General features: G+C 39.3%; 5 protein-coding genes, 1 long non-coding RNA gene and 1 other non-coding gene across 8 annotated transcripts; 4 read left to right on the top strand and 3 right to left on the bottom strand.

Annotated features, from left to right (window-relative positions):
• The first annotated feature begins 3,381 nt into the window (after positions 1-3,381).
• Positions 3,382-8,672, top strand: LOC103872982 (bidirectional sugar transporter SWEET1). 2 transcript variants are annotated; one of them, XR_004448146.1, is made up of 6 exons: positions 3,382-7,326; positions 7,425-7,461; positions 7,605-7,700; positions 7,777-8,056; positions 8,151-8,270; positions 8,351-8,633. XR_004448146.1 is itself a non-coding variant. In XM_009151414.3 (6 exons), exons 1-6 carry the CDS (start codon positions 7,293-7,295, stop codon positions 8,522-8,524), a joined length of 741 nt encoding a protein of 246 aa, XP_009149662.2. In that variant the 5' UTR covers positions 7,093-7,292; the 3' UTR covers positions 8,525-8,672. The 2 variants fall into 2 exon arrangements, 1 of the variants encoding a protein (XP_009149662.2); XM_009151414.3 differs by having other exon boundaries at positions 7,093-7,326; positions 8,351-8,672.
• Positions 8,673-8,863: 191 nt separating this feature from the next.
• LOC103872980 (scarecrow-like protein 1) lies at positions 8,864-12,132 on the bottom strand. The gene is made up of 3 exons (XM_009151413.3): positions 12,049-12,132; positions 11,432-11,553; positions 8,864-10,877 (listed from the first exon to the last, which is right to left on the bottom strand). The coding sequence occupies exons 1-3, from the start codon at positions 12,130-12,132 to the stop codon at positions 9,095-9,097; spliced, it is 1,989 nt and encodes a 662-aa protein (XP_009149661.2). The 3' UTR covers positions 8,864-9,094.
• Positions 12,133-14,367: 2,235 nt separating this feature from the next.
• LOC103872979 (carboxyvinyl-carboxyphosphonate phosphorylmutase, chloroplastic) lies at positions 14,368-16,367 on the top strand. The gene is made up of 7 exons (XM_009151412.3): positions 14,368-14,747; positions 14,846-14,919; positions 15,070-15,152; positions 15,370-15,394; positions 15,490-15,509; positions 15,636-15,791; positions 15,872-16,367. The coding sequence occupies exons 1-7, from the start codon at positions 14,392-14,394 to the stop codon at positions 16,235-16,237; spliced, it is 1,080 nt and encodes a 359-aa protein (XP_009149660.3). The 5' UTR covers positions 14,368-14,391; the 3' UTR covers positions 16,238-16,367.
• Positions 16,368-16,616: 249 nt separating this feature from the next.
• Positions 16,617-19,929, bottom strand: LOC103872978 (probable indole-3-pyruvate monooxygenase YUCCA11). Its single transcript, XM_033272117.1, has one exon. The coding sequence runs from the start codon at positions 17,667-17,669 to the stop codon at positions 16,671-16,673; it is 999 nt and encodes a 332-aa protein (XP_033128008.1). The 5' UTR covers positions 17,670-19,929; the 3' UTR covers positions 16,617-16,670.
• TRNAQ-UUG lies at positions 19,470-19,541 on the top strand. Its single transcript has one exon. It is a non-coding gene; the product is annotated as a tRNA-Gln (tRNA).
• Positions 19,930-20,178: 249 nt separating the features above from the next.
• LOC103872977 (2-oxoisovalerate dehydrogenase subunit alpha 1, mitochondrial) lies at positions 20,179-23,231 on the bottom strand. The gene is made up of 8 exons (XM_009151410.3): positions 22,800-23,231; positions 21,939-22,076; positions 21,520-21,860; positions 21,353-21,452; positions 21,146-21,257; positions 20,911-21,050; positions 20,636-20,821; positions 20,179-20,559 (listed from the first exon to the last, which is right to left on the bottom strand). Exons 1-8 carry the CDS (start codon positions 23,031-23,033, stop codon positions 20,392-20,394), a joined length of 1,419 nt encoding a protein of 472 aa, XP_009149658.1. The 5' UTR covers positions 23,034-23,231; the 3' UTR covers positions 20,179-20,391.
• LOC117125774 lies at positions 21,928-22,653 on the top strand. Its single transcript, XR_004448147.1, has 2 exons — positions 21,928-22,096; positions 22,226-22,653. It is a non-coding gene; the product is annotated as an uncharacterized LOC117125774 (long non-coding RNA).
• Positions 23,232-24,939: the final 1,708 nt, after the last annotated feature.

The following is a 24,939-nucleotide window of genomic DNA, read 5'->3' as shown; positions in this document are numbered from 1 at the left end:
GGAAATGCGTGAGCTTATCGTCGGCACCCGTGAACACGGATCCAGCGCATCACAGGTTCCCAGAGATGACACGATTCCCCCACCACATCACGTCACAAATCCAAACCGTACCGATGCTGTCAACCCTTTTGCAGCTGCCCCTAACCAACGTCGACATATTAAGATCGAACTTCCACGGTTCAGTGATGGAGATCCTACAGAATGGCTCACTAAAGCAGTTCAATACTTCGCTTTTCATGATATCACCGGCAACCAGAGGGTGAACTATGCCTCCTATCATCTTACGGAGGAAGCTAACGAGTGGTGGCAAGCGACGGTACGAGCGCTCGGCATTGATCAGACTCTGATAACATGGGAGACGTTCGAAGGCGAATTGTGGACACGGTTCGGTCCAACTCGTAGCACAAACTTCCATGAGGAGCTGTCAAAAATACGGCAGACGGGGACGTTCCGCGAATACCAACGTGCTTTCGAAAGACTACGCAACAAAGTGACTAACTGGTCCGAGGAAGCGCTTGTCGGAACTTTCCTAGGAGGACTACACCATACAATCGCTGACGATGTACGTATGTTCCAGCCAAAGACATTACAAGAAGTCATCAACTTGGCTAGAATGAAAGACGATCAGTTGCAGAAACAAAAGCGCTTCACACCACGAACCCAATCATTCACCACTTCCAATTCCCCAGCTTCAGCTTCAGCACCTGCCGCGACATCACCACAAACTGTGCAAACACCCCGCAAACTCAGCTGGGAGGAGATGAGGAGAAAGCGCAGTCTGGGCCTTTGCTTCAGTTGTGACGAGAAGTACTCTCCGGGTCATAAGTGCGCTAAACCGCAACTCTTCATCATGGAAGGGATCGAGGATACCGAGACCGATGAGGAGGACGAAGAGGATGATCCTGCACCCGAAATTACACTCCACGCCTTATCTGGTTGGGATTCTCCGACCACAATGCGTCTCCTCGCTGTCATCACCAACCACAAACTTCAGGCTCTAGTTGATAGCGGTTCAACACACAACTTCATCAGTGAAAAGATGGCATCCGAATTACAACTTCCAGCAACGCAAACCAAACCTTTCGACGTTCGGGTTGCTAACGGATCTCCACTTCGCTGTCGACGGAGGTTTGACGACGTCAGGGTACAGATCGGCGGCGCTAGTTTCCGAATCACTCTCTACGCTCTCCCCTTAGTGGGCCTTGATTTGGTGATGGGGATACAATGGCTCCAGAGTCTTGGGCCCGTCCTCACAGACTGGAAAGCCCAAACATTACAGCTAGACTGGGAGGGTGAAACCCACACACTAACTGGGCTTCCACGCGATACAATAAGGCCCACAACAAAAGAAGAGCTCGAGAAAGAAGCCAGACAAGGCCACCATCTCTTCGCTCTTTATTCGCCGGAGATCTCTTCGGAGCAAAAGGAGCTTAACGACGATTTGCGAGTAATTCTGGACGAATTCAACGGGATCTTTCAGTGTCCGACAGGTCTTCCCCCTCCTCGCGACATCGAACACAATATCACGCTCAAAGAAGGAACAGATCCTATCAACGTTCGACCCTACCGCTACGCCTACTTCCAGAAAGATGAGATCGAGCGACAGGTCACTGAAATGCTCGACGCAGGTATCATCCGCAGCAGTTCTAGCCCGTTCTCCTCCCCTGTACTACTCGTCAAGAAGAAAGATGGCTCGTGGAGGTTCTGTACCGATTACAGAGCTCTTAACTCCGCCACTATCAAGGATCGCTTCCCCATTCCTACGGTGGAGGATATGCTAGACGAGCTCCATGGTTCGGCTTACTTCACAAAACTCGATCTCACCGCCGGTTTCCACCAGGTCAGAATGAGCACAACCGACATCCACAAAACGGCGTTCCGTACTCATCACGGGCATTTTGAATACCTTGTCATGCCCTTCGGCCTCTGCAACGCCCCATCAACGTTTCAATCGCTCATGAATGATATTTTCCGGCCTTACATGCGGAAATTTGTCCTCGTCTTTTTCGATGACATCCTCGTTTACAGTCCGACATGGGAGTCCCACCTGCAGCATGTTCGAGAGGTATTGAGCTTAATCCAACATCACCAACTCTCGGTGAAATTCAAGAAGTGTGAATTCGGGAAGAGAGAGCTCGAGTACCTCGGCCACATTATTTCCAACACAGGCGTCACAGTGGACCAGTCTAAGGTCAAAGCTATGACCGATTGGCCGGTTCCGACGTCTGTTACTGAGCTCCGTGGATTCCTTGGCCTCACTGGATACTACCGCAAGTTCGTACGAGACTATGGGCTTATCGCACGGCCGCTTACCAACCTCCTTCGCAAAGGCAAGTTCACTTGGAGCTCCGACGCCGACACTGCCTTCAATAAGTTGAAGGAGGCAATGACATCCACCCCTACGTTGGCCCTCCCTGACTTCTCCAACCCTTTCGTGATTGAGACTGATGCTTCTGGTGATGGTATTGGTGCGGTCCTCTCTCAGAATGGCCAACCTATTGCCTTTATGAGTCGTTCTTTAGGCGTCACAAAGAAGGCTTGGTCCACCTATGCGAGAGAAATGTTAGCAATCATCGTAGCTATACGAACGTGGAGACCTTACCTCTTGGGACGCAAGTTCACCATCCAGACAGACCAAAGGAGCCTTCGCTACATGCTGGAACAGCGAATACTCACACCCGAGCAGCAGAAGTGGATGGCTAAACTGGTGGGGTATGATTATGACATTGTGTACAAGCCAGGCAAAACAAACTCTGCAGCTGATGCCTTGTCTCGCGTACCAGATAGCCCTCTATTAAACGCAATCTCAGCCCCACAGACATCACTTTGGACTGATCTTCGTGCGCTGACCTCTTCTGACCCATACCTCATTCGCATTGGCACAGCGGCACACGAGAAACCGGGTCTCCCTTACTCTTGGAGAGACGGCCTTCTCTGCTACAACAACAGGGTTGTGATTCCACCAGGTTCCCCTCTTATCAAACAACTTTTGCACGAGCATCATAATACTACTCTTGGTGGGCATTCAGGTGTCTTGCGCACATTCAAACGTCTCTCTCATCGCTTCTATTGGCCCTCGATGCATAAGACCGTTGTAGATTACATATCTCACTGCGACACTTGCCAGCGTGCTAAATCCCAAACGATGTCTCCTGCCGGCCTTCTTCAGCCCTTACCTGTTCCTACACATCTTTGGGAAGACATATCAATGGACTTCGTCGACGGTTTGCCTCGCTCTGGTGCTTTCACTTCAATTATGGTAGTTGTCGACAGATTAAGTAAGTCCGCGCATCTCATACCTCTTTCTCATCCATACACCGCTTCCATCGTCGCTACACAGTTCGTGGCCAACATTGTCAAATTGCACGGACTGCCTCGCACAATCCTCAGCGATAGAGACCCAATCTTCCTCAGCCACTTTTGGAAGGAACTGTGGCGCCTCTCGGGAACAACACTGAAGATGTCTACAGCCTATCACCCCCAAACCGATGGACAGACAGAGGTCGTGAATCGCTGCATCAAGCAGTACCTCCGCTGCTTTGTCCAGCAACGTCCAACGCACTGGAGTTCCTTCCTTCCCTGGGCCGAATTTTGGTACAACACCACCTTTCACTCCAGCATGGGAACAACTCCTTTCCAAGCTCTCTACGGCCGCCCTCCTCCAGCCATTCCACGGTATGAACTAGGTTCAACTCTTGTTGGTGAAATAGATGAACAACTGCAGCATCGGGACGAGTTGTTAGATGAACTGAAGCAACACTTGGAAGCTTCGAACAACAGAATGAAACAGCTAGCAGATACCAAAAGAAGAGATGTGGAGTTTCAGGTTGGTGACTGGGTTTTCTTACGCCTGCAACCTTATCGCCAGAAGACTGTCATTCGCCGTACTTCACAGAAGCTCTCACACCGCTACTTTGGCCCTTTCAAAGTCGAAGCCCGCGTCGGACAAGTCGCTTACCGCCTCACTCTTCCCACAACCGCACGAATCCACCCAGTCTTTCATGTCTCACTACTGAAGAAACGAATTGGCGATGATGAACCTGCCTCAGTTCAGCTACCGCCCTTGAAGGAGTCTGGTCTCTTACGTTTAACTCCAGCCAAAGCTCTGCAACAACGTCACATTCAGAAAGATGGAAAAGAACTACAGGAGATATTAATTCAATGGGTTGACTTACCTGCAAGTGAAGCAACCTGGGAAGACAAGCAACAGATTGCGACCAGCTTCCCTACTTTCGCCATGAACCTTGAGGACAAGGTTCTTTCTGAGGATGGGAGTGTTGATAGGATACAAGAAGATCCATTTGAAGACATTGAAATGGCGCCAAGAAAGTCAACTAGACTACGTAAGCCAAACAACAAATATCTTTAAATCTTAAGGATATATCTTTTATTTATTTCTGTTATCAATAAGGAGAACGAGTCTTCCGTAACGTTCTCCACATTTCCATGTTTCCTGCAATGTAGGAGTCAATGACTCCACCTTCTTATTCTGTTATTTGCTTCATGTACTTCCCTATTTAGATCAATGAAAAAGACAAAAAGAGGTAGACTTATCTACCCAAAACTACTTGTGTTCTTGTTACTTGTGATCAACATTGGTATCTCTTGGCAAGGGACCTATCAAAAACACTGTATCACAGTATCAGTTGAATTGTTACATCAAGGATGAAGACTGACATAGAGAGATTGTGTATATTTATTGATCGTCTCTAGAGCTTATCTTGTAGGTAGTAACAGTTTCGTTTGATCAATCGCATTTGGCAAATCAGTCTACATGGCCTTCTTGTTCCATTCATTCTGATTTTTCGATGCTAACGATAGTTATAATTAAGTTGTAACCAAAAAAGTACACAATAATGGTCCAGGTTTCTTCGAGAAATGAATTTAAAATAGTAGATGGAAGGTCGATATGTCTGGAAAAGGAAAAAACTACGTGACTCGTGAAGAGTTGTGCCATGCCATGTGGTGTCCAAAAAGAATCGTATCCTAACGTCATCGTTTCACCTTTTATAAAGCATTATTGTCTCTCGTTTCTTCTCCTTAATTCTCAAGTCTTTTGCTTTTCAATCATTGACGCGGGACTCAAAACGAACCTCAAAAATGCGATTTTCTCTATATTTATGAGAATTGTTGTGTGTAATGTAGTGGTTATATGTAGTAACTAAACATTGATTGATAAACAATTTTAACGTTTTTCAATTTTAATTTGAAACAAAAGCTATCAATCCACTAATTGATCCATATCCAAATATATTAAGTTTCTACATGCATGCTAGATTCGGATATAAACGTAAAACTGTGTATAACAATTTCATTGGTGTCCATTCTGAGCACGCATAATAAAGTATCCACATTGCTTGCAGACTGAATCATACTTATATATCATGCACAGTCCACTGCGCTATACTTTTGTTTTTGTCTACATATTATTACATCACTTTGTTCCACGTAAATGTCAGAATCTCAACAGATATTGACCTAAACAGCGACATACAAATTAAGTTTTGTCATTTGATACAAAGCCAGATAAAAGAATGTTAAATTTTATTTTATCTTTGGGATTTTTTGCTTTTCTTGGCAATTATTAAGTTAGGTTTTAAAATTTTTAGCTAATGCAAGTACATAATTATATATCTTGTCTTATATTATACGTATTGAAGTATCTAAATAATGAAAGCCCCAGTTTCATGATTTAATTTGTCCTACACAAAACGACTATTTAGGTCATCTTCCGTAATCAACTCAACTGCTGACGTTGATCGTCCATTAACCTTAGCCTCATAATCAAACCGAATAAAAATTTTGTTGGCATTATCCCGGTTAAAGTTGTCGTAAACCGCTGGACCCTTTTCGGGGGATAGTTGAGATTGTGGCTGCCCAGATACCAGAGTTATCGAAAAAAAAAAAAAAAAAAAAAAAAAAAAGTTGTCGTAAACCGATGGCTTGGGTCGACCAGAATAATCTAAGCTATGTGCTCGTGGTGACTGATGACTGACTTACTGGTGACTGGATAACATTACCAGCTTGATCACTATGCTAATGAAGAGCATCAGCTTCTAACAAAAATTCAATAGTAACACAAGTTCAAAAAAAATTAATAATAACAATAAAGGACGTCAGCAAGAACTCTTTACGTATTGTTAACAAACTAAAAAAATCACAATTTTGTATAAAAAGTTAAAAAGTATCAAAATGTAATAAGAAATATACAACCATTTTTCAAAATGAAATAAAATATAAAACAACAATCTTTATGTGTAACAAAGATGAATTATCTTACCTGTAAAAATGGAAGAGTAAGTGGGAGGCAGACTAATGAATTGAGTGAATGATATGAAGAAAGACACCTTAATCGATTTATCGATGCCGTTGGATTTAAGTTTGCCTTTTAGTTTTTGGTTAGGTTTGGTTTCGCTAAGTAGCCAGTAACTTTCTAGTTATCGAAATTTACTTAGAATCTCTATTAACAGAAGTATAATATTGTGAAAAGGGATACCAGCCACTGCACCACAGAAAATACAGGCTCGAGTTACAATCAAAACGTCACGCTCTGAACAGTCTGGCTTGTTCACAAGGTTCTTTTCATTAGAAAAAAAAAACAAATAATTGTTTTCTAAAAAAAGTTTCTCTTTTTGGTATATTTTTTAAAGATTAGTATACAACCATAAACTATTAACAAATTCGTTTAAGAGGAAACAAACAAAACAAAAATGGTCACAAGAGTGTATATTTAGAGGATGTGTGGTTCACTTCCCCAGGCGAACCAGTTATAAAGATAAAATTTTAATTTCCAAAATATTAATACAGAAAATTGGAAAATGGTTACAAGAGTGTATATTTAGAATTTTAGAGAATGTGTGGTTCATTTCCCCAGGCGAACAAGTAAAGATGAAAATTTCATTTCCAAAATATTAATACAAAAAATTTGTTAAAAGTTTTCATTTCCAAAAATACAGAAAATTGTAACAAACAAATATTTTTGTTAGTTTCTATTCTTATATTTAAATTTAATTAGTAAGGCTACAATTTTTTTTTATGTCTTGGTATTTTTAAAAATAAACCAAATAGCATAATAATTACACTAATTTATGTGGACCATTACTCTTTGTAATTTGATAATAATTGTTTTTTTTTTCGCGGTGAAGCGGTTGGCACACGCTGATTCTTCATATATACCCCTGAGGAAGACGCTTTCTGATACACAACACTCACCACATTCTCCCTCTCACGCTTTCTCTCTTCTCACAGTACAAGAAACGAACAAAAAAGAGAAACTCTTTAGAGATCAAAAGATGAACATCGCTCACACCATCTTCGGCGTTTTCGGTAACCCATTTCCCTCGATCTCTCTCTCTCTCTCTCTTTCCTTCGTCTCTCTTCTCCATGAGAAGTCACTGAAAGACTATCTTTTTATGCTTTTACAGGAAATGCCACTGCTCTGTTTCTGTTCTTGGCTCCTTCGTACGTTCTCATCCTCCCTCTTTCCTCCTTTTTCTACAGCTCGTGACTCTGTTTTGGATTCTTTCAAGTTCTTGCCTTTCTTAGCTGTTATCTTCTTGAAAATCATTCTTTTTTTTTTTAATTTATTTGTTAATGAAAATTAGGATAACATTCAAGAGAATCATCAAGAACAAATCAACCGAACAGTTCTCTGGCATCCCTTACCCTATGACTCTCCTCAACTGTCTCCTCTCCGCCTGGTTAAAACCCTCTCATCAAATCTTAACGTCCGTCTCTTTAACAACTCTGTTTCTGAGTCTCCTCTGTTTCTTTCAGGTACGGACTTCCCTTTGTGTCAAAGGACAACACGCTTGTGAGCACAATCAACGGAACAGGAGCCTTGATAGAGACAGTCTACGTGTTGATTTTCCTTTTCTACGCGCCAAAGAAGGAGAAAGCTAAGATCTTTGGCGTCTTCACTGCCGTCTTGGCCGTATTCGCAACGGTGGCTCTCGTCTCTCTCTTTGCCCTCCATGGTAACGCTAGAAAACTCTTTTGTGGTATTGCAGCTACCGTTTTCTCCATCATCATGTACGCTTCTCCACTCTCAATCATGGTAAGCAAACCAAAAAAAATAAAAATCAAGAAACTCAAGATCCCTTTGATTCTGCTTCCTCAGTTTATTGATATGTTTGAATTTGATTAAACAGAGGTTGGTGATAAAGACGAAGAGTGTAGAGTACATGCCGTTCTTTCTCTCACTCTTTGTGTTCCTCTGTGGTACTTCTTGGTTCATCTATGGTCTTATCGGTCGTGACCCTTTTGTTGCAGTAAGTTTACTTCTCACTTCTTTTGGAAAAAAACTGAAACTTGATAACTAAATCTTGATTATTTTTTTTTTGGTGTGAAGATACCAAATGGGTTTGGATGTGCTTTAGGGACACTTCAACTGATTCTCTACGTCATCTACTGCGGAAACAAAGGCGAGAAGTCTGCTGAAAAGGATGACAAGTCACTGGAGATGAAAGGTGAGGAGAAGAAGCAAAATGTGGTTAATGGAAAGCAGCAAGAGCAGCAAGTTTAGTTCTTTCAATGATTTGTTCTCTCTATTTGTTCTTCTTGCTTTTAGAGTTTTAGTTTGGATGTAACAAGATTAAAAAATAACTATGCTGAACAAAATGTCAGATTCCTAATGTCTTCCTACTAATAAGTGTGATTGAAGTATGACTACTTACTACCTCTTTGACATACAAACATGTAAAAAAACTCGCCTTCTATTTAAGAGAGACAATAAATTTTATTACCCAAAACCAAAATAACCAAACCGAAACTAAACCCTTAATACCCGAACGGATCCTAAACCTCTAGAACGAACAAAGAGAACTGGAGAACCGAATGCCCACGGCTTTGTGACATGAAAACATGTAAAACAAAAAAAAACTCTGCTTTTATATATAAGAGAGACGAAAACAAATAATTGTAACCATAAGTGTTAGGTTAGCTTAAGAACCTCTGATCATATCCCTGATCTCTGGTTAATAATAATACATGGAGAGATGGATTGACCTAACCAGTTTTAAATATAACACAAAACATTCGAAATAAAACATAAAATAAAGTCTTTTTGTTTTTATAGAAACATAACGACTCTTTTTTACCTCCAAGCCGAAGCAACAATCAAACTCTTCTCCTCCCAGCAAAAGTGAAGCTCACCCATTTCCTCTTTAACCTTATACTTACTGCAATAATCTCGCTTTATCAGAGTCTCTATATTGCTCCTCACTCTCCCACTCATGGGCCTCGGACTGAACCCCGCCATCATCATCCTCGCTCTCCATTTCCCAGCAACCTCGTACCTCTCTATCCTCTCCTCTCCCTCGCAAGCAACGATGTTGACAATGTCCCTAGCGAGACACTGCCTCTCCACGTTCATCCTCTCTTGGCTCTCCCTCGGAAGCGTCATGTCAAGAGAGTCGAAAACCGCGGAGTAGTACTCGTAAGCCTCCATGAATCTCGGGAAGAACGGGGAAGTGTTCGTGTTCACGTCTTGCTCCACGACCGTGACCAGCTTCGGGTTCAGGCTTTTGACCATGTGGAGCAGCTCGTCGCGCTGGTTCACCGTCGTGACGCTCTCGTCAGGCATGTGGTGGAGCTGGAACGCGAAGTTGACGATCAATGCCTCTCCTGGTTTGCAGCCGAGCGTGGAGGGAGAGACGATGTTGGTCTTGGAGGCTACTGCTTTGAATGTGAAGGACACTCCGTGGTCTTTAGCGAGCTGCTCGAGTCTAAGGCCTATGATTCTCAGCCCGCCGACTGAGCGTTGGACTGACTCAGGGTCGTCAACGCCTGTTAACCTCAGGCGAGGACGGCCTCTAACGGGAAGATCAGCAATGGTTTTGATCAGCGTCATGTATTGGTTCCCTTGGTTTATATCGAAATCTATTATGTGGACCTCTTCTTCACCTCTGATGGAGTCGATTATTGCGTCGTTAGCTGCTAAGAAACCGAACTTGAAGCAAGGGCAGACCTCGAAGAGGACTTGCATTGCAGCTAGCCTCTCGTCGGAAGGAGGCTCTTTGCATTTCAATGCTTTGTAGAGGAACTTACCTGAAGCAGCCATTCTTGCAGCGAGGCCTTCGACCATGTAAGCTGCGATTCTCTGAGAAGGGTCTCCTTGGATTGATACTATCTGTCGAAGCTCGTTCACCATTGACAATGCTTCTTCTGACTTGCCTTCAGATAAGGCGTGCGCGCAAGAGATAAGGATTTGCTTTGGAGTTGTTGTTGTTGTTGATTGTGAGATTACCTCTTTGCTGCTTGCGTGAGAGTTGGAATCTTCGGATGAGGATTCTTTGGGAGACCATTCGTTGTCAATCTCCATCAGTTGATCTATACCAATCATCTTATCATCATCATCTTCGTCGTCGAGAAGGGCTCTTTCGAGCTCTTGAATCTTTGATCTCATTTGTTCATCATCAAACTCCATGCTTGGACTTTGAGTTGCCACTTGGTAACCTCCAAAGAGACTCATTGATGAAGTTGAGGTTGAATCAAACGGCAACTGATACTCCATGGAGCAACCAAGAACCGGTCTAGACTGGTAAGGAAACGATTCCAGAGAGCCAAATGAGCTAACCGAGGCACCACCAGAGCCAACAGGGTGTTGTTGTTGTGCAAACTCGTCTGTAGGGGAATCGAGAAAGTACTTCTCATAGCTTTGGCTTGGGTAAGAATCATCAGTCAGGCAAGTGTTCTTGGACCTGTCTGGATCAAACATTTCAACTGAAGTGCCACCACCAGTGTTGTAACCATTCTCATTCAAAGAGTAAAGCTTCGGGTTCCTATATGCTGCTGCAGCAGATAGCTCTGCCGACCTCACCAATGACATGACTCTCGCTTTGATATTAGTGTTCTCTAGCCACAGTTTTGTACCACCACTACAAAAATGTCACAGTAAAAAAACATCAAGCCACTGATGATTCTAACAATAAAAAAAAGAATGCTGAATCATGCAAAAACAAAACCAAAAACAAAAATTAAAAAAAAACACTTAAAGATTAGGCTTTTTTTTGTTAATAATCCATCGTGATATGTAGACCAAATATGAAACTTTATGATCCAAATCTCACCAGAAAAAAAAAAAGAAAACAAAAAGAGATTTTTTTCTCAAGGATTATGCCTTTTTGTTACTAATCATCCATCATCATATATAAACAAAGTATGGAGCTTTATGATCCAAAGCAACTAATTAACACCAAAAAAAAACTATTATCCAAATTCACCCAAATCATGTAAAGTTTGTTCCTTTGAAATTGACTTTGGGTTGATTAAAAATAATTATAGAACCCCGGGGACAAGGATCCATGATTTCAATTGCATATTGACTCAGTTCAAACCGCTTGCAAAACTAGGTTAGTGAGATTCTAAAGAATACATAAGCAAAGCTGAATAAGAAGAAGAAGAAGACTCGGGTTGGTGAGAGTCAATTTACCAGGGAGAGATTAAGAGCAGATGGGTCTTCGATGATTCTGGAGATGCACAAAACTGAGATTTGACAAAGAAGAAATCTGATTTAAACGTCGTCAAAAGCCTCAAAGGTTTGACCTTTAGGTTCTACTGTTTACACATAAGAGGACAACCACTATTTGTGTTCTGATTTTTCTGGCTCTGTCTCTGTCTCTGTGGTCTTTGTTTTAAGATGTGTTTTAACCCTTTTAAAAGATCACTCTTGTGGTGTTAGGTGTTTCAGTTGAAATTTTTATTTAAAAGAAAAACTTTCAGATTTTTAAGCAAGCAAATATGAAGATTGATTAGAAAGACTGAGAGGACCAAACTTGATTTTTTGAGGAAATTGCTTACAAATTTATAAAATCCTTACATGAATAAAAAATAAATAAATTGATTTTTTTTTCCAAGTTCTACTGTTCCAGAAGGTTATTGAATAAAATGATTAAATATCTTAAAATATCATTGGAAAAGAATACGATAAATAGCAGTTACGTGTCGGTTTTGGTTTTGTCGTGTTGACCAATATTGATTATCACTCGGTTTCTTTCTTGGTAATATTGGATTTATGATATTGTTATTTAGCAATTAGAAGAAAATTACTGATCGTTGGATATGAATGGAAGCCATGACGGAAGCGATCTTGGGGTGACGAGGGTGCCTACGACAGATCCCACTAATTGACATTTTGATTAATTTATTCACGATTTCATGCTGTTGTTAGTGCAGTTTTGGCGTGTTGATTCTTTATGAAATGTTCAAACGCTCTTTTCTCTCTTTGTCAACTTTGGAAAAGTACCTTTGTAACTTTGTTTTACCAGATAATTACTCAATATATGTATTATACTGATTTGTGATTATAAGAGATAGCAGATTCAGTTTAATTAGTTTGATTACAATTTTAACTTTAAACCCACAACATAAACTCAGGTTATTGAACTTTATCCTAAGTTGCATATATTTGTTATATGTATACTAAGAGCCAACGATATTTTATTTTTCCTTCTAAACATTAAATATAGAATAAAAGTCATTATAATGATGCACTATATCTTGCACCAGTTATAGTAGCTTATTAGTTATGTGATTTAGAGCATTTCTAATGTTAACTTTTCTTTTTTTAAATGAGTACTATGTAGTAATAAGTTTTGTTCCAATCTTATTTTATTTTAGAATAAATAAATGGATATGCAATATTGAACTACTATTTATAAATACAAATTTCCGGTGTTTAGTGGGCCATTTGTATATAGAAATCTTCAAATAACATGACTGTTTAACGGCTAACGCATATAAGTAATGATCGTAAATCAATGTGTAAGGAATCTAATCACAGTTTGCTTATTTTCTTTTTACTAGGAAGAAGAATAGTGTATTTAAAATTAAATATGGTGAAGTTACTTAACAATTGACAAGGTCTTTATCAACCTTATCCTCGCAATACCCACATAGGAAGACTTCTTCTCTCTCAAGTCTCAATCTTATCCACTACGTAACTTCTATTTCCAATTGTTACAATAAAACCTTAATTTCCACTATATATACATATGTATTAATTACTATTATCTCAGCACTGTATATTATACATTCGACAACTATAACAGATTTGATTCTTGCATGAAATTATACATTCCATTGACGAAATGTTATTGACGAAATGTGCTTCCTGTGCTATAGTGTGATTATTACCATTGGAATTCAAATGGAAGTTTCTTTAAGCAAATGATGTTGCTTGCTAGTTGGCTGATGAATGTTTTTTTTTCTTTTGACGAAATAGTAAAGTGTGGATGGAATAATCTTCTGCAGTTTAATTATGTATTCATTTACACGCGTAACTGAAGTTTAACAAAAGTATGATTTAGGATTCAAGATTGCTGGATAGCTTGTTATAAATTCAACTTGAGTTTTTCACTTGTAGCTATGTATTAAATCTTGGTTATTTCACCCAATTCTATAGCCTCATAGGTTCAGATATTTTTGTACTTTATAAGAAAAGTCTTTGATAAATTACGGAGACGATACCAATTCGCTGATCGAACCTTATAGGTAATATGCTGAAGTGAAACGGATGGTACACTAGTACACATGCTAATAAGGTTTATTTCTTCCTGTTTAGTTTAATGAATTAAGAACTGATATTCACTAAGGAGTGGGATGTTTGGTCCTAAACACACATGCCAATACGGACGCGCTATGTAAAAAAAATTGTGCTTTGGTTTCATATTCATTAGTCTCCGGACAGCATGTCCCATGATTTTCAAAAGCTCTAATAATTTAGTCATTATTAATATAATAATACTTACAGAAAGTTATAAGACAAATCTACGTAAATTTTGCACTAGTCGATTGGATAAACTTATGAAAAATCCAAATACGTGCCTGTTGTCTACATAGACCTTTTTTTTTTATCAAATCTACATAGAATTTCATTTATCTATTTTTCTAAAGTTTCCGCGTCTTCATTCTCCAAATGAACTTATTCTTCAATACCAAAACCAGATGAGAAAGAAAAGCAGAACAAAGAAGAAGCATATACATATTAATATATCATTACCGTATAACGGTTGTTGTGAGATGTAGTGCTGCTGTTGTTTAACATAAAAGTTCTCACCTAAACCAGATTTGTATTGGGTTTTGGTTTATAATTTTCCATGGTACATATCCTTAGGCCCATATTCGGCCCATATACTAACTTCTCATTACTTCACGTGATTGAGAGCAAAACTCCACCACAACCATCCATAAAATGAACACTAGTAAACGTGCGTTCGCGTACCTAACCATAGGCTCTGCAGCGCTGCTTTTTAATTACTTTTTTCCAACAACATTAATCACAAGGCTAATCTTGTTTAAACTATGATTAAGAGCCTAATTACAGTAACAAACATGCGACACGTGATGTCACTACAGAAACAAAGTAACTTATCCTTCTTCCTATTTATCTTGATGATACTGATTTTCTTGTCTTCTTCACTCTTGACTGAGAGAAACAAAACCTTTTCAAAACCTTGGACAATGTCGATGTTAATGGCCGCTAAATCCACTTCGTTCTGCTACTCAAACCCTTCAATCTCGTCCAGAACCAAGCAAAACCCACGCGCCGTCAGATATGCTTATCCGACGGTGAGAATGCAGTCGCGTGTCCACCGTCTGATCGAAGAGCAAGGCGCGGTGCTCATCCCCGGTGTCTACGACGCATTGTCCGCTGCTATAGTGCAGCAGACCGGATTCTCCGCCGCGCTGATCTCCGGTTACGCTCTCTCCGCCTCTATTTTGGGAAAACCGGATTTCGGTTTGATAACGTAAAGCCTCTCTGCCTTTTTAGTTACCCACTTGTCTTTTTTTAGACCGAAGCTACTTCTTCTGTCGGTTTATTTGTTTTATTCTGTCGTTTTGACAGACCGCCGGAGATGGCAGCAGCAGCTAGATCGGTTTGTTCCGCTGCTCCAGGCATACCCATCCTTGCAGATGCAGGCAAGTCTTAGAATTTGAAACATCAAAACAAAATATGTTTTTATTTATTTATTATATCTGAGCAGTTATCTAAAATGCTTATATATGAGAAGTTGTATCATGTTATTCATGAGAGTTTTTTAAAGATTTGGTTATTTGACATTTTTGCAGATACTGGTGGAGGCAATGCACTCAATGTTCAAAGAACCGTTAAGGACTTAATCGCAGCTGGTGCTGCTGGTTGCTTCCTTGAGGTAAAAACTATTTTCAAACTTCTAGTGATGTTTGAATGAATCTCTAATGATTCTGACTCTGTTATGTTTTAATGTATTTTTAATGTTAATTAGTCTGGTCATATATAGTCTTTTGTTACTCTCTTGTGATATATTAATTAGAGTAACTCCGAGACAGTTTCTTCCTCCTGTCAGTCTTGACTTTTACTAATGTTACTTTGGGGGTGTTATTGTGCAGGATCAGGCATGGCCAAAGAGGTGTGGTAAGAGACATCATCATCTTCTTCTTCTTCTTCCTCTCTCCGCATAGATATAAGCTATTAACTCTTTATATTACTCTCTATTGTCTTTCGTGTAGGACATATGCGTGGAAAAGAGGTATTGGTTTCACTTTCATCCTTTGCTCCTAATAAAACTCAAAGAATGCAGATGGTTTTATTTATATTCCTAATAGATGTGGGGTTCTAAGTTCTGGACATTTGGCTTCTAACTTGGGGGGAACAGGTCATACCTGCAGAGGAGCACGCTGCTAAAATAGCATCAGCCAGAGACGCCATTGGAGATTTCGACTTTTTCCTCATCGCTAGGACTGATGCGCGTGCTCTGTCTGCAAAGACAGGGCTTTCAGACGCCATTGACCGTGCTAATCTCTACATGGAGGTCAACACTTAATCATATTATGTTGATCACACTCAAAGCTTTTTAACTTTTAAGAAGATATATAATGGATAATGGTGCAGGCAGGAGCTGATGCTTCCTTCGTTGAGGCACCAAGAGACGACGATGAGCTTAAGGAGATCGGAAAGCGAACAAAAGGTTACAGACTCTGTAACATGCTTGAAGGTGGGCGCACGCCATTGCATACACCTGATGAGCTTAAAGAAATGGGCTTTCATTTGATCGCTCACCCGCTTACCTCACTCTACGCATCAACTCGAGCTCTTGTGGACGTCCTCAAGATCCTCAAGGAAAAAGGAACCACCAAAGACCATTTGGAAAAGATGATTACTTTCGAGGAGTTTAATCGTTTGGTTAACTTGGGTGAATGGTATGAGCTCGAAACTAAGTACTCTAACCTCAGAAACGCTCTTGGCACAAACAACTAAACCATGAGATGTGTGTGTGTTTTATCAATAACGTTATCTTCTTTTTTTCACTTGCTATGTAATAACATTATGCTTTTATGTTGTTAGCATATTTTTAATAAGAGACTAATGCCGACTTCTTCTAAGAATTACAGAAGAGTCTTGACTTTTTTTAAAACTTAAAAAGTTATGATTTAGTTGAAGAGCTTGTTCACGCTTCTCTTAAAAATCAGAGAGAAGCAATGTCTCTAGCAACGTTCTGAGCATCTCTTGTGATACCAGCCAAGCCTTGTCTCCCAAATCCAACGCTGTACAAGCCGTTCTCCCCCTTCCAGTGATCCGGGAGCTCCCGTTTCGGCATCCCATTCTCCTTGAACAAATCTCCATCGTCAACCTGTAGTCACATCAGAGCACATTAAAACAAGAACATACTGTAGCCAAGCCATTAAGACATTTATCTTAAGTTGCAAAAAAAACATACCTGAAGCCATTTTGAAACGCTGCTCATGTAACCTGTTGCAAAGACAATAGAGTCGACTCTTTTGGTGTTTCCATCAACGAACACCACTCTCTTCCCTTCTATACGCTTAATAGAGGGCACAACCTCAATCTTGCCGGCTTTTATCTCGTCGACGCAGCCGACGTCGATAGTAGGTGACCGGCCGGTGACAATCTTGTTCATAAATGGGCCTTTAGTAGGCCTGATAAGCCCATATCTAGAAGTATCACCAAACCTCAGCTTCGCGAGCAAGAGACACCAACGGTCGACTAACTTTACCGGGAAAAACCTGAGCAGCCACATACCGATCCGTACGATCTCTCTCGTCAGCACGTGTACAGGGCTATGAACGACGAGGGAGACATCAGCGTCCCACTTGGACACATCATAAGCAATCTCCATCCCGGAGTTTCCACTTCCGACGACTAAAACACGTTTTCCGGCGAACTTCTCACCGTTCTTGTACTCGCTTGAGTGCAAATACTCACCTTGGAAGCTCTCCACAAGCCCCGGAATCTCCGGGATCACGCCTTCGCTGTTCTCTCCCGTCGCCACGACCAAGTACTCCGCCGAGTAAACCTCTCTCTCTGCTCCTTTCCCCACCTCCACGATCCATCGACCATCGTTGAGATACGCGGATTCGACGTTGCGGTTGTACCTAGGGCTTACGTTGAAACGTGTGGCGTATTCGTCAAGGTAAGTGATGAAACCTGACTTGGAGACGAAGGTAGGAGTGTTTGGAGGGAATGGCATGTGAGGGAGTTGACAATAGTGCTTCGCGAGATGAAGCTTGAGACAATCGTAAGACCTTCTTTTCCAGAGAGAGGCACTGCATTCCTCTCTTTCCACCACTATGTTCGGTATGTTCAACCGGTTTAGACAGGCTGATGTAGCTAAACCGGCTGGTCCTGCACCGATTATGAGAGCCTGAGTCTTGATCATTTCGTTCTCCATTTTTGTTTTGTTTTGTTAGTGTTGTAGTGTGACGCAATTGCAATGATGTACTCTGTCAAGGACTGGATTGGAGTGTGCTTTATATATATACATCACTGAAAGTCTTTGGGTGATTAAATGATTGGAGTTACGTACATTCCTAAGTTATAAGTTTGACTAGTTCTAAGAAGTGAATCATAGGATATGTTGGCAAGCTTATAGTCTTTGTTGTTTTTGCTATTATGGTAAGTGATTTGCTATGTGGAAGTAATCTTGAACTGAGTCAACACACGGTCGTCATTTTAAGCTTTCCTTAATTACTCACTAGTTATTAATTACATTTTCAGTTAATTATTTTTAAGGAAATTATATCCAGGAGACCATTAAAAAGTTGTATATGTACGGAAAATGAAGCTCTATCTATATGACTATAAGTAGGGATATACAATGATTAGGAGACAGAGTGTTGCTTACTGTCGGTTTTTATTAGTGTCCTCTGAGATTGACATTCAAAGCTGTTAAGTGTTAAGCCAGTGTTCATTAATGACCGTCCTACATGAAAAAACTACTTTAGGTGAATCATGGTATCTATTATACTCGTTAATAGGGACTTGAAAGCATCTTAATTACAACTCAAGTCCGCGTAATTATCGTATCACCGCGATAACACTTAACCAAATTGGCTGGACAAACGTTGGCCAATAGTAAGGCCTATTGTATAAAACTCAATATATGTCATATTAGCTGGTAGTATCGCTATCAACAAGATAAAAGCTGATTGTCTATCAAAAACTTAAAATCACGTGTTGACCAAAGAACGAAGTTTGTCTTTTATTTTTGTTATTATGCATTTTTTAAGATATACTCCCTCTATTTTTTAATATAATTCGCTTTAGAATTGTGCATACAAATTAAAAAAAATTATTAATTTTTTACATTTTCTAAACAAAAACATCATTAATTATTTACCTAACCACAAATCAACCAATAATAAAATAGAATATATATTATCATTGTTCATATAACATTAACTGTTAATAAATTTTACATAAAAAACCGAAAACGTCATATAATTTGGAACATAATTTTTTTTCTAAAACGACTTATATTAAAAAACAGAGGGAGTATTAATTAAAAGAAAAACAGAGCAAAGTAGCTTCAAATGGATGTTCAAATTAATAAACTTTTCTACAAACAATTAAAGTAATTAAATAAAAAGGTTCCATTTCAATTTATCTCAGGTAGTTCACTAATAAGCAGGCCTTGGCATTTTAGCTAAATCCAAAATTTGAACCGAAATCAAACCAAAAAATTAAAATTCGATCTTAACAGTTAAAAATATCATAACGGGTCTAAAAACTAGGTTCTTTTGGATTCAAGAATAACTCAAATTAAAATATGAAGTAGGATCTAATGTATCTAAAATTAGTTCAATTTATTAATCTCTTACATATGTCAAGATAATTTAGATATTTTAGAGTATTTTAGAGATTTTGTAGTATAGTTTTCTATTCAATTTTTTTAAAGCTTAGGTAGTTTAACTAGTTAATAATTAGATTTTTGAATTATTTCTAGTTGTGAGTATTTTTATCGCTTTCATTATTTTTTCATGTTTTTAAGTTATATCACATATTGGTTATAACTCGATCCAAATCCAATTGGAAAGAATCAAAACTAATCCAAAATTAGTAAAAATATCGAATGAGACTTATTATAGTACCAAAGAATTCAAAAATCTGAATCAACCGGACCCAAATTGGAGTAGTGTCTTAGTATTCTCAAATGGGCTATCTAAAGAAAAGTATGAGTTTTATACCAACAGGTTCTATGGTGTAGTGGTTAGCACTCTGGACTTTGAATCCAGCGACCTGGGTTCGACTCCCGGTAGGACCTCTATTTTTTATTGTCTAGCTCACATAGTGAACACCTAATTAAGGCAGTGAGCTAAGATTTTGGGATTTCGTTGTGTAGCGATGGTTGTGCCGTCTTGTTTGGTCTAAGGATTGGTGTTATGGGTCTTATTACTATGGTCAAATGAAATTAAAAATATGTTTCATATGCGCAGCTACGCGTTTTGCCAGAATTTGGGAAGGGTTGATGTTTTACATTTCTCTTCAGGATCCTAAAAGATATATATTACTAAGGAATGTGAAAGAAGATTCAGAGGCCGAATAAAGTGTTGATGATGCACATCAGCAGCCAAAATCTTAAATATTGTCGATAAAGACACACACATGAACAAGATTATCCAAATGAAAGCCGCTGCTTAGCGTACATAGGGCAACCGGTTGTTCTCCGATTTACATTCATAGCCATCAACAACGCAATACTAAAATGGTCTATTTTGCATATTAACCCGTGTGTGAATGAGCTACGGGGTAGAATGTATTGGAAGATAGATTATTATTCGGCAGTATAGGTTCATTAAAACAAAAATGAGATGCTAAGAGAAGTTTCTGAAATTTGGATAGAGACAATAGTACAAGATGTTAAGAGAAGATCCTGCCTGATGAACCAAATATAAAACAAGATGTTAAGAGAAGATTCTGAAATTTGGATAAGAGTCAAAAGTCAAATATGAACATGGGACAAACCATGAAATCTTATTAAATGACGAAAATACATTTCTCAAGGCTCGTAATTTTGAGTTTTAACGATATAAATAGCCTGCGATGAGAAGTCAATATGTACATGATACATCATACATGAGAATGAGATCTTCAACTTCACAGTTCCTCTAGACTCAGATATGGAAACCAGTAGGATAATCTTGAGGTTGTTTCTCTACTAATGCCTTTAAACCAACTTCTTGCTCCTCAAGATTCTTCGTCTTAACATCATACACATCGTTAAACAACTCTGTCAATGGTTGTTTCTCCCATTTCTCCGCCGCCTGAATCGCTTGTAGCAGCTACAAACACACAAAAACGGCTAAATAACTTCAATCCTAACATCAAGAATGTAGTGTGTGTTTCAGGAATCTCTACCTGCTTTCTTGTGCTAGATCTTAGCTTAGATTCATCTTCCTCACTCCACCATCCATTATCCTCCACCCATTTCTTGAACCTATTCACTGGGTTTCTCGACATTTTCCAGTACTGGATTTCATCGGCTTCCCTGTACTTGGTTGAATCATCTGATGTAGAGTGGTGTCCTACTCTATATGTCATCGCCTGTAAGCAAAAAGAACAGCAAAAAAACAAACTTCACCAACACGTTACTATTGAAAAAGTTGTACACTTTGTGATAATTCTCTAGTTACCTCGATGAGAACAGGTCTTTGTTCTGTTACAGCCATCTCTCTTGCCGAGCGTACCGCGCTGTAAACCGCGAGTGCATCGTTACCGTCCACTCGGATGCTTCGGATACCGTAAGCTTGACCTTTCACAACAATTCCATCACCTGTAATCAAACCACACAAGCTCACTCAAAAAAAAAAGCAGAGGATTTGTTTAGTCTGAAAAAGAAAAACAGAGGAAGTTCGTTTAGTTTCATACTTCTGAACTGTTCTGAGATATGAGTGCTGATAGCCCAACCGTTGTTCCGACATATAAACACAACCGGAGCTTCCATCACCGCCGCGAAATTCAACCCGGCGTGGAAATCTCCCTATACATTTTAATCCAAACCCAAAAAATATATAAATTTTCAATTCTTGAAAGGTTGCCCCTTACGCAAGAAATGAGAATTTATATTAAAGAAACCTCGCTTGTGCCTCCGTCTCCAATGAATGTTACTGCACAAGCGTTCTTCTTCTCCATCTTCAGAGCATAGCCTACTCCAGCTGCTTGAGGAAGCTGTGTACTGAACAATAAAAACAGAGTCAGCAAAATGCTCCATTCGAAACAAGAATTAAAGATTGGTTTCTTACGCGATAGGAGAGGAGACAGTGAAGTAGTTGTGTTGGTTAGAGCCGTAATGGATAGGCATTTGTCTGCCTTTGCCGTAATCAGCTTTGTTCCCAAAGCATTGATTCGCAAACTCCTCTAACGTGAAGCCGCGCCATAGAAGCACTCCAGGCTCTCGGTACTGAGGCAAAACGACGTCTTCTGGACTGAGAGCGGCGGCGGAAGCGATGTTGATGGCTTCTTCTCCGACGGAAGTGAGATAGAAGGAGATTCTTCCTTGACGTTGAGCTTCGTAGAAGATGTGGTCCATCACCTGAAGCGTCGCCATTTGTTCGTACATTCTAACCGCAAGTTTCTCGCTCACCTTCAACAAAAAAATGTATCGGTCAGCGTTAAACCGAAATTATACCAACTTTGATTATGTGCATTTTCAAAACTGTACCGGAATAAAATCGCTATCGGAGATGATTTTTCCGTGCTCGTTAAGAACTCGATAACATGGAATCCTTCTGGAAGATGATTCCGGTATGAATTTCATCTCAGATGTGTAACCGACTTTGCCGCCCGGAAAATCCAATTCCTGGTAAAGTTCAAAATACGGTTTAGATAGTAATCGGTATATGATGCTTACAACTCTTAAATGTGTGAAGAATAAAAACTACTGGGGCATATGTAAAAAGGTTTGATAAGAACAGGGGTCCTAGTTGTAAATAGTGTCCGCACTGTGAGTCTGTGAATGGATTATTACATAAATGACACGTACTAATCAGACGGCCCCAAGTGGGACCCGCACAGCACTAGAATGGTCCCATTCAATTGTTCATACGTATGACTAGTGTTCCCCACTTTTTTACTTATGACTTGTGCGGCTATGAATCAAATGTTGTTGTGAAGTATGGGATCTCGTACCGGATCTTACCGACACCAGATAAGATATTTTTGATTTTTCTTACGGTAGAAATCTTTGACACTAAATTACTAATATAATAACATGCCAAAATGAAAACCATTTTCACCTTGATTTTGGATTTAGTATGAATCATGAATCAAGTAATCGTCAATTTTGAAATGAGGAAACTAAACCGGATTGAATGCCATTAAACCGAAAATATCTACTAGTTTAGAAAGAAAGAAAAACTAACGTCTCCTTGGAAGAACTCATTAAATCCTTGGATTTGTACAATTGAAATGATCGTTATTCATTCTTTCTTTTTATGAGCTAGATCCAATTTTGTTTATAATGAAGTATGTATAACCACGTGAAAGCTAGTATAAATATTATAACCAAATAAAGTATTATTACCTGGGCATCATCCTCATGATCACTCTGTTGAACCAAATCAGGCTGTGTCTCCACTGCCGTCGACTCGTGACGGAAGCTCGTGGAGGGATCCAAAAACACCCTCGAAGATAACTGATAGTTTGTAAAAACAGGGCGAGGAGAAGAGTGATTGCGCTTGATGAGAGTCGCCGACAGACCTAGGTTCTGTCTCAAGATAGAAACGAGGTTTCTGGATCTAGCAAACCACATAGCCATATGTCTGCAAAAGAAAAGGTACAAGAAGAAGAAGAGAAGAAAATGGTGAAGAGTAATGAAGAAGAAGAAGAAACAAGAAAGAAGTTGCGTCTTTAACGATGTTTGTGGGCAATGGATTAGAAGGACGACAAGTGCATGTAGTTCCTTGTCGGACTTGACATGTCATTCGTATCCATCTCCAACTTTTTTTTTTTGTTTTCTTTCAAGTATTAAAACGTCTAACAATTATCATCATCCTCGCTTTTTGGGATTAGTTTCTTCACTAATTATAGTGGATTAATATTATCGAAGAAAATTAAAATAAATTAAACGAATTATACTGAGAGAAGTTGCGTTACCTACATAGAAAATCATTTCAAGATTTTTTTCAACCACCAAACCAAACTGTACTATGCATCTTTTAATTGCTTTTGATCTTTATCCAACTATACCAAGTTGTATAGTCACCTGGTTGCGTGTCATTTCTGTCTTTTCTTTGAATTTACCATGACGTCCGTGAACAAAAACCTTTTCTATGTGAAGAAAAAGAAGATTTATCTTGACACCACGTGAAAATATTTCCATTTTTAGATTAGTTAGGTTACACAGCAATCACCAATTAGATGATGAAGATTTGGAATATCCCAAATCAAGATTTACTGATGATTAAAAAAAAAACATGTAGCCTACCCACGAAAGCCTTCTTGAACCTAACGCAGATCTATGGCTTAACCTAGACTAGTCCCATCACTAGTAGCCTAGGGAGTGAACTAACAGAATAACGTAAGTGTCATATCATATCCTTGAGCTTTTTATGAAGAAAATTTTAAACAGAGTTAACTAATCTCGGATTGTTGTTGATTTTTCTGTAATGTCTTCCTCTGAGCAAATTCATTATTTGTTGTTATGAAACATATCATAAAATATTCTCGGTGTAGATACTACTTGATTTACCCAAATTGCTACTTAGCTACACAAACATAGGTTTAGACGCAATGAGTCAAAAGAATAGCTATGTTTGGTGAAGGATATTTAGCTTTCGCTTAGAAAAAAATGGATGGACTAAATGATGATGATGATATTCATCAGATTAGCCGTAGCCAAACGGTCTACCAAGTATGTAAAGAGCTCGATACCTGCTTAGCGTTCACCGAGTCCAGGAGAATGAATACTTTCACAAGCACTTCACATGCATGCTTCATGGTTGGTAAATCAAGGAGGCAAAAGAATGGCAGGAGGCCCAATGCGAGGGAGAATCACAGCCATGGTATACTTTCATACGGCTAACCCGGTCCTTCTTTCTTCACTGCTAATTAGTAAGTGATTATTTAAGAGATTTGTTTTGGATTTGTAAGGAATAAACTAATGAACTACGCTTTTTTCTCTGTATTATACTAAACCCGCTTAATCAAGCATGCTTTTAACAAACATTAAAAGACTAAATATACAAAGGCCAACGCTCATCGAAACGCACAAATCTCAAATGCCACGAATTGTTTGTTGTACTCTTATGTTGTCAACCAATTGCAAATTCATTGAATACTACTTACATATATCTTCCTGTTTGTTTTTGTTTTAAGGGGCCTTACTTATCTTTCTTTCTATCTGTATAATACGAAAATTACTTTCTTAGCATCTGCATTGAGAGTTCAATGCAGAGGTTCACACCTTTCAAAAAAAAAAAAAAATATTCTCATTTTTATGAACTCAGTCCTTGCTTGTTTACTGGGATGAACCCGGTTTATCACTGTAACGCAGATTCCACGTTACGTGGCGATCCACGATTGATATACTTATTATTATTATTTTTTTTTAAAAAAAATCAAACGAAAAAAATAAAAAAAAAATATAATATTAAAGTCATGATCCCCTCAAGGTTCATTGATGCAGATGCTCTTATGATCACATCCACCTATACATTAAAAGA

This window comes from Brassica rapa, chromosome A06 (assembly GCF_000309985.2).
Source record: "Brassica rapa cultivar Chiifu-401-42 chromosome A06, CAAS_Brap_v3.01, whole genome shotgun sequence".
Classification (NCBI taxonomy): Eukaryota; Viridiplantae; Streptophyta; class Magnoliopsida; order Brassicales; family Brassicaceae; genus Brassica; species Brassica rapa.
Note: the sequence above shows the minus strand (reverse complement) of the source record. Positions and strands in the feature narration are given on the sequence as shown.